The sequence below is a fragment of the Emiliania huxleyi genome, assembly GCF_000372725.1.
Source record: "Emiliania huxleyi CCMP1516 unplaced genomic scaffold EMIHUscaffold_63, whole genome shotgun sequence".
In the NCBI taxonomy this organism is placed as follows: domain Eukaryota; phylum Haptophyta; order Isochrysidales; family Noelaerhabdaceae; genus Emiliania; species Emiliania huxleyi.
Window position 1 is genome coordinate 162,576 of NW_005197273.1, and position 9,001 is coordinate 171,576.

General features: G+C 61.8%; 3 protein-coding genes across 3 annotated transcripts in view; 1 reads left to right on the plus strand and 2 right to left on the minus strand.

Annotated features, from left to right (window-relative positions):
* Positions 1-721: 721 nt before the first annotated feature.
* On the plus strand, positions 722-2,284 carry EMIHUDRAFT_214887 (hypothetical protein; the record flags this gene model as incomplete). The annotated part of the gene is made up of 6 exons (XM_005763456.1): positions 722-888; positions 1,099-1,361; positions 1,431-1,501; positions 1,570-1,809; positions 1,896-2,114; positions 2,186-2,284. 6 exons carry the CDS (start codon positions 722-724, stop codon positions 2,282-2,284), a joined length of 1,059 nt encoding a protein of 352 aa, XP_005763513.1.
* Positions 2,285-3,200: 916 nt separating this feature from the next.
* EMIHUDRAFT_104861 (hypothetical protein) lies at positions 3,201-4,262 on the minus strand (the record flags this gene model as incomplete). Its single annotated transcript, XM_005763457.1, has 1 exon — positions 3,201-4,262. The coding sequence occupies one exon, from the start codon at positions 4,260-4,262 to the stop codon at positions 3,201-3,203; it is 1,062 nt and encodes a 353-aa protein (XP_005763514.1).
* A 3,572-nt stretch (positions 4,263-7,834) lies between these two features.
* Positions 7,835-9,001, minus strand: part of EMIHUDRAFT_357904 (hypothetical protein) — a gene marked incomplete at its 3' end in the record, with an annotated part of 3,899 nt that continues 2,732 nt past the window's right edge. Inside the window, 3 exon segments of the mRNA XM_005763458.1 lie at positions 7,835-7,860; positions 7,921-7,992; positions 8,011-8,282.

A 9,001-nucleotide genomic window follows, 5' to 3' on the forward strand; every position in this document is an offset into this window, starting at 1 on the left:
CAACTCCGGAGGTGCACACTCTCGGCTGTCTCTCGGCTGTGGGTCAGCTATCTCTCGGCTGTGATGCACCATCGGCGCCCGCGCTCGCTTGCTCGCCACCCCTCGCCACAGACGCCGCCCCGCCGACAGACGACGCCCTCGCGGAGGAGAAGGCAGACCGCGCGGAGGAGCGTCCCGGCATGCACGGTATCTGACGGGCGCTGCGTGGCGACGTGCGCGGCGCTCCGGCGAAGCGCGGCCGCTAGCCTGCAGAGGGCCTGGCCCGGTGCTGCTTCGGCATAGTGCCGCACGATGCAAATGGGACAACCGGGGGCGGGGAGGAGGAGGGGGGGGTATACGGGGCTTCTCCTACGAGAGTGAGAGCAGCGGCCGCGATGCCGCGTTTTACTCTCACCATGATTTGGCATGGCCAGGGGGGGATCGAGGGGGCTGGGGGGGGGGAGGGGGGGTGACAACTGAGTGTGTCGACCGCGAGCCATCCATACACACACATGTCGGGCTCTAGCGGCATCGGTTTCTTGTATTTCACAGATGTGCACTCGCACTCTCACACGCAGTGAAGACTGAAGTGTCTGTGTGAACTCACTAGGTATAAGTTACTCTATAAATAATAAAAGTACTCCCATCGTGCATCGACCAACACGGTGTGTGCTCAAACAAACGGAGATCGTGATCGAAAGCTCGCGGCGCCACCACCTTTGTCGTCGCCCTCACCGCGGTCATGCTCGCCGTCTCGCTCGCTGTCATCCTCGTATCGGCGGTCAGCGCCGCGAGGGCGAAGACCATGCGGCTCGTCTCTTCGAAGCGCGAGCCGATGCGCGACGGCATCACCCTCGCTGACGGCCAGCAGTGGCACCTGTTCCTAACAACGTCTGGAGCACCGGCCAAGTGACCTTTGCCACTTCCGTGCCCGGCCTGACCTGGCCTTCCTCCCTTGTAGGACGCTGTCGCCGTCATTAAGAACGAGCTCATGCAGCTCCTCCCCGGCTGCGAAATCTTAAGAACGAGCTCATGCAGTCGACGTCGATGACCTCAAGAACATCGGAGAGCTGGAGGCGACATTGGCCGCTCGCAGGTGGTGATCTGCTTCCTGTCGAGAGGCTACCTGCGCTCGACGAACTGCCTGCGAGAGATACGCGCCGCGCTGGAGATGGGCAAGCCGCTCGTGCTCGTCCACGAAGCAGACCCGAACAAGGGCGGAGGCACGCTCGCCGAGCTGCGATCCGAGTGCCCCGAGGTAGAGGAGCTGCAGGCCGCCATCTTTGAGGCCGGCTGGCCGATGGTGGTGTGGCATCGGATCGAGGACTTCCAGCACGTCTCGCTCAAGGTCATCGCCGAGGCGCTGCTGCTGCAAATGCCAAGTACACCAGATCGCTGCCCCTGTACACATCCCGGGCGAGCTTCGAGCGGACGGCCTCACTTTCGCCAAGCCAACGGTCCTCTGGGCCCCTCGCCCTCAAATGCCGGGGCGCGAGAGCTCGCAGACGACCTCGCCGCGGCGGTCACCGGCAGCCGCGCCGTCACTGATGCAACCCCCCCGGTCCTCTCCTCGCTGCCTGCGAGCAACAGCGAGCCGACGGCGACGAGGCGACCCACATGCTGCTCTACTTGAACGAGGCGACCTGGGCCGGCGATGGCGCCGAGGCGCTCGCAGAGCAGGTGCGTGCCGCGCGCAAGGCCAAGCTGCCGATCGTCATGGCGCACGAGAACGACGCCGTCCGCGGCGGCTGCATCTTTGGGCACTTTTTCGAGGTGACGCCGCGCGACCTGATCGCCGATGGGCTGTACGACAGCCTCGCCGTCGGCTCAGTGTGCAGGGGGGGTACCGAGCAGTGTGCGGCCGCTCCTGCTACACGGGCCCGCACCGCCATGTGTCGATCGCCCTCCTCGCAAAGGCGCTCGGGGCGACCAGGCAACAGGGGGTCTCATCTCTGGTACGCCTCGCTAGCTTTTGGTCCAGCTCGGCCGGAATACGCGTCGCCAGCTCCCGGTCCAGCTCGGCCGGCTCCCTCGGTGTCCGCTGCGCTGACGTCGGCGTCCACCGCACCTCCGCAACGGCGGAGCAAGTGACGGGCGACGACCAAGAAGCGGCGGCGCCACCCAGCCTCTTAACCGTTGCGGAAGTCCTACCCTCAAGCAGAGTATAGGGGACGGGGTAGAATGCTGGCGGTTCACGTCGGCCGAGGCCAGCGAGACTCTGCTCAAGCGGCGCCTTCTCGCGGCGGCTGGCTGGGGCAGAGATTTTTCGAGTAGCATTCTCGAGGTTCTGGAGTTCTCCAACTGATTGGGACGGGGTATATAAGACGACGGCCAATGAGCGGCAAACTGGCGAGGCACGAGGCTAGAGCTGTTTAAGCTTTAACGTTGGGAGCTGAACAGTGTTGCTGGTGTTAACAGTAACAACAGAACAACAGTGGGGGGCTCCCCAACAACAGTACCTAACAGTTAGGCCGGCTGAACAACAATAAGGAAGGCCTGGCAGCGTCCAGTGCGGGTAATACCCGAATGAAAATACCCGGGAAACCCCAGGTATTTTCGGGTTTTACCCCCGGTTTTTTTGGCATTTTTTGCTTCCTGACCGCTGAACAACAGTAACAACAGTAACAACAGTAACAAACAGTAACAGCATGGGCTGGGGTGAACACTTGAACACTGTTAAGGATTTCAGCCAACACTAGCGCAACTGTAAGGCCCAAAGTTAGGCACGTGAGAAAAAGAATTCGGGTCCACCTTATCACGCAGTCGCGCAGGGCGAGACGAGGGAGGGAGCAGGACGTTGCGGAGATCAGCAGGAGGATGTACGAAGAGATTAGGAGCAGCAGGGACCCGAGGGACCATGTGGAAGACGGCTAGTGCTAGTCCCCCATCGGGAGGACGACCCCGGCTAGTGTCGCCGACCACACCCACAAAGAACCCTGCACAAAGACCGCAGGGCGGGGACCTGTTCCTTTTTACCCATCTCCTAGTAGAGGTGTCCGTTTTATTTATTTATCACGACACCGTGGTTCGGCCGTGGTCCGTGCCGCGATGTGTGTGCGAGATGTGTGAGCTGTGAGGCGGTGTGTGGACGGAGATCAACGTACAAAGAGTGAAACACCTCTTCCTTGGGTCTCGTACTACACTACTAACTATTTTGTACACTACACTATTTTGTACAAGTGCGCCTCCCGACGCGCGAGCCCTTGGGCGCCCGCTACACGCTACAGCCCACCCACGAGAGCCCTCGACACGAGCAGCCCCATCCCGAGCAGGTTGGCCCACAGAGCGAGCGCGAGCACGATCGGCTTCCACCCGAGCGACTTCACCTTGACCAGGTCGGTGTCCAGCCCGAGCGCCGCCATGGCCGAGCCGAGAAAGCAGGCGGAGAGCGTGGTGAATGCCCGCTGCAGCGCTGGCGCGATGCCCCAGACCGAGTTGACGGTGGCGACGCCGATAAAGCCGAATGCAAACCACGGCACGCCCTTGCCGGCCTTGGCGGAGCTGCTGCCGGCGCGGGCCTTGGACTGGCCAATGCCCAAGTAGTACAGGGCAATGATCCACGGCTCGAGCAGGAAGACCCGCAGCAGCTTGGTGACCACCGCTGTCGAGGCGACCTCGGCTCCCATCGCGTTGCCCGCTGCCACCACACCCGCAAGCTCATGCACCGTCGAGCCGGTGTAGATGCCCATCAGCCGCGGGTCGGCGGCCAGCGCGGGCAGCAGCTTGAACATGAGCGGGTACGAGAACATTGCAGAGGTGCCACAGAGGACGACCACGCCCACGGCGGCGGCCACCTCGTGCGCCTCCGCGTTGATGATGGGCTGCGTCGCCGCCACCGCCGAGCAGCCGCAGATGGCCGAGCCGGTCGAGATGAGCGTGACGAGCGCTTCCGACAGCCCCAGCGCCCTCCCGAGCGCGAAGCCAAACGTGAGGGTGGAGGCGACGACGTAGAGATCTGTCAGGAGGCCGGGAAGGCCGATGCCCAGGATTTTGGCAAAGGTTATCTTTGCGCCGTACAGGATTATCCCCGCGCGCAGCAGCCGCTGCTTTGCAAACTTCATTCCGACGGCCGTGCTCGAGAGCGACTTGAGCTCCGGATCGTTGATGCGCAGCACGTTGCCGATCACGATGCCAAAGGCTGTGGCGTACAGGAGCGGAGAGATCGCGCCGTTCGTGAGCCGCTTGGCTGCTAGCTCCGCAGCAAAACCCAGACTGCCGGCGACCGCTAGCCCAGCCGCTCGGTCCTTTACGAAGCCGGCAGCTTCGCGGCCACTCGCTCGCATCTGCGCACCTTGCGGGCTGCGCCGGCCACCCGCTCGCATCTGCGCACCATGCGGGTTGCGCAGCGAGGCGCTCGCTTTCTCGCGACGGGTGCTGATTGCCGGAGTTGTCAGCGGAATTGTCGGATGCAAAATTCTTTGCGGCTTGATGGGGAGGGCTTGACATGATGCCACGACGTGAAGGAAGAGCATTTCGCAGATGAACACGCCAGCGCCAGTCAGTCCAGCCACACCGAAGAAAAAGAAACTACTGCGCACTGGGCGCGGGACTGCCACCCACGTGTCAGTCTGCCTGTGGTAGAAGAGACTGCCGGTGAGAAGTCGGAGGAAGGTCGCTAGTCGAGAGAGATCGCCAGTGGATAGGGAGTCCACCGTGCTGCGAGCCTGTCGCTGTCCCTTGTCAGGAGCAGGAGAACTAGGAGAGCGCAACCAGTAGGAGGCCCGCGCTTGCCCCCGTGCCGCCGGGTGCAACCTGTCCTATACGAGAGAGGAATCCCTGGGACCCTGTCGTGAGGGTGAACCCTGCCCAGCCCCCCTCCGTGTCGCGATGCGCTCCCCGCTCCCGTTCCCCTGTGTCCCTGATCGTCCTTACAAGATCCTGCTCGTGCAGGTGGGGACCCTGTCCTTCTCCCACCCCTCGTTTGGCGTGTACGTTGAATTTATTTATTTATGGCGCGCAATGGCACATGCAGAGATTATTAATAGCCCTGTCTTAGCCGACGGGCACGACCTTGTTCTAAGGCGGCGCACAGGCGGCACACCTGCCTGGCCTGGTGAGTGAGGTGTGAAGGGACAGAGGACACGCTCCCATTTGATGCACCAAACGACTGTCAAAATCTTGTTCTTCCACTTTCTTCCGCACCAAACGACTTCACTCACATCTTTCTTCCACAATCATACAGATACAAAGCAATTCACCGTGCGATCACTGTGTGATCGTCGCGTTGTCAATCCGATCATGGCCCGCAGCGGTAATCCCCTCAAACCCCTCGTGCCAGCGGATGCTCTTCGCGGTCTGCATGACAGCTTGGTCAGCCCTGCCAGCCCCCCGATAGTCAAGGCATCTGCGGAGTCAGAGGTCCTCACGGAACAGAGGTCCTCTCTGGCGGCGAGAAGGTCCTCACAGACTGGAGGTCCTCAAACAGGCGGGGAGGTCCTGATCAGTGCAAGCTGCCTCGGCTGCCGACACCGCAGAGCGACCTTAAGCAAGCGGTAGAGTCGGCACGACGCACAAACGGACTGACTTGCTCACACCAGGCTCACACGGGCCTAACTGCTTGCTTGGCTGAGAGTCGGGAGGTCGCAAAAATCTGGAGAGAAGAATGAGGTAGAGATTAAAATCACAAGGTGCAAATGCCTGGTGCAGTGACGAGAGGCGAACGAGGTAGAGATTAAAAACCACAAGGTGCAAATGCCTGGTGCAGTGACCACAAGCCGCTTGAGGCCCTCGGTAAGCTCATTCAAGCACACCTCTGTCTGTTATGATTAAACTTCACGAGGATGTTGGTGCGTTCGGATGTTGGTGCTCGAGCAAGCCACAGGACATCGTCCGTCAATCAAGAGAAAAGAAAAAATGGTCAGGGGCAAACTAGCACCAAACGACTCTCACTCACATGCATGTTTCTTCCACATACAGATACAAAGCAATTCACCTTGCGATCACTCATCACTGATCGTCGCGTTGTCAATCCGATCATGCCCACACGCTGCGGTAAATCCCCTCGCCCCCTCGTGCAAGCGGATGCTCTTCGCGGTCTGCATGACAGCTTGGTCAGCCCTGCCAGCCCCGCGATAGTCAAGGCATCATCTGCGTGAGGACCTCTCTGGTGAGGACCTCTGCACTTGTGAGGTCCTTCTGGCTAGTCAAGCTCCACCATCTTTCAGTTTCGCTGCAAACAAATTCGAGTGCTCTCCGAGAGCGAGGCGAGCAGGTAGAGATGCACTCCCTCATCGTGGGGTGGGGAGATAGGGAGAGGTCCTCGCGGAACAGAGCTCCTCCCTGGCGGCGAGAGGTCCTCACAGAGTGGAGGTCCTCACACGGGCGGGGAGGTCCTGCTGCCTCGGCTGCCGACACCGCAGAGCGACCTTAAGCAAGCGGTAGAGTCGGCACGACGCACAACCGGACTGACTTGCTCACACCAGGCTCACACGGGCCTAACTCGTAACTGCTTGCAGCTTGGCTGAGAGTCGGGAGGTTGTCGCAAATCTGGTGTGAGAGAAGAATGAGGTAAAGATTAAGGTAGGACGTGGTGCGTGCTGGTCACCGGGAACGTGCAGTTGCTCAAAGTTGGAGACGGCTCGCTGTTGGTAAAGGCTAGCACCCCGTACCAAAAGCACCCCGTTTTTGCCAATTTTTGGTCATCCGTCAAAACATCTGAAGATCTGACCGGGGGATTCTCCCCAAACCTTGCTCAGCTGATCCAGCACGGGCCGTAGGCCAGCCCAGGGCAAAGAAACTAGTACCTCATCAGGCTTCCCTGAGCGTCACAGCTCGGTGATCGCGCCGGCCGGAGACCACTGTAACGTCCGTTCCGGGCATTTGAACGCGACCTTCGGGGGCAAAGACATGGGCTCTATGGCTCAGACTGGACTCCTCTTGGTCCCTTCTGATGCCCTAGGCCACACCTGGGCCTTCCTCTGGGGTCCTAGGGGCCGGGCAGGGTTTGCCCCCCCCAACTGGCCCGAAGGACCTTTTATATGAACCCGCGTGCGACCAGAAGGTCGGCTGTGAGGCGAGGCTGAAGGCAGACCCAAAAGTGGTGGATTTCTGTTGCTCACAGTTGAGGGCGATCCGCCGTGAACTGACGGCAGGTAAGCCGGCAGGTGGGCGGCGGGGGTGTCCCGGGTAGCGGGCGAGCCGGGCCCGAGTTCGGGCGGGGGGGGGCGCGGGAGCATGAGCAAAGCGCACCGACATGCTGGTGGCTACCGGTCTCTTGATTGCCTGATTTTGACGATTCTCGTTGGCACTGTCGTTCGGAGCGCATCCCGAAACCTCTCCGCTCGAGACGGAATTTAATTGTTTTGGGGGTTGGGGGATTCCGACCGACCTACGGGGTGTGGACCGTGAGTTGACCAGGGGTTGTGCGCCGGGCCCTCCTGCTCGGCTCCTGCCTGTAGACAAGTCTTGTCATCAACAGAGTAGAAGGATCTGACCTCGGGGCCGATGTGACCAAGCGCTGGTAGCGTGGTTTAACCTCACGCCCATGGTCTCACAGTGTGCCGGCAGTCGCCGAGCAGTGTCGCTCACACAAGCCGCAGCACAAGTGACTGAGGGCCAGTGAGGGCGAGCCCATCGCTGTCACAGCTGTGGTAGCCGCACAGTAGGCTGTGTCAGCTGTGCAGAGCGTGTGAGCAGCAGAGGAGCTGCTCTCCAAGCTTCAGGCGCAAAGAGCTGCATGCCACCGAAGGCGCTGTCGAGGTGTCGAGGTGTTCGCCGAGCGCGGCGCAGGTTGGAGGACACCGTCACCGACGAGCGCGTTGGAGTATTCACTCCGGACAAAGACGGCGACACGCACACGAGCCGCGGCCGTGTCGCCGTCCTCCTTTAGTGACCCTCGCATCTAAGAGGTCTAAAAAAGTGCCCGACTTTATGCCGCTTACACGTCTTACCAGGTAAGGTAAGGTAAGGTAAACTTCTCCACACACACGAGGTGGTGCTTACAATGAAAGACTAGCCGGGCACACATACGACTGTACACGCGATTTAACATAAGAGGATGCACCTCACATGGTACTAGCTACTAAAGGGTACCCCGTACCTGCGTAGTCGGGGTCCCTCAACCTCAACTCCCCAACGGCGTCGATCGCAGGTGGAACGCCCCGGAGCTGTTTGGCCGTCCACCTCGCAGCGGCAAGTGGGGCCGGTCCGAAGGGCCTCGACCTCGCCAGCAAGTGTGGCGCCGCGGGGCGAGCAGAGCGACGCCAAGCTGCAGCTACATGGAGAAGTGGTCAGGCGAGCGCCTCGCCCGCGGCGGCAGACGACGCGCCCGCCACGCCTTGCACCAGCCCCGACGCGGCGCCGGTCTAGAGGGCGGAGGGGAGGGAGGGTGATTTGGCCGAGGGGGGTCGCGGGGCGCCACCTTCCCCGCCTGCCAGCGGCTACCCCCCCCCCCCCACCCCCCCCCACCCCCCCCCACCCACCCACACGCACGCACGCACACACACACACACGCACACACACGCACGCACGCACGCACGCACGCACCCACACGCACGCACGCACGCACGCACGCACGCACGCACGCACGCACCCACACGCACGCACGCACCCACACGCACGCACGCACCCACACGCACGCACGCACGCACGCACGCACGCACGCACGCACGCACGCACGCACGCACACGCACGCACGCACGCACGCACACACGCACGCAGAGTGGTGAGGCGAAGGGGGCAAGTCCTCGCATGTCTACACTCATACAAGCGGGTGTGCCCTTCACAGAAACCGCCGGTGGGAGAGCGGCGGTGGAGCGCACGCGCATCGCGTGGTGGATACGACGGCGCGTGGATACACGGCGTGTATACGAAGGCGTGTGTGCAAGGGGGGCTCGTGGAGCCCCCCCACAGGCAGGAGTAAGTACGGCTGCGGATGCTCGCAGCTTCGGACAAACGTCCACTCGGCCGCCGAAACGCAATTCTCGGTGTGGGTGGGTGGGGGGGGGGGGAGGGGGGGCCAAAAGCCGCAACCCCTGGGGGGGGGGGGGGGGGGGCCCCGAAAAAAAGGGTTTTTTTCGGGGGG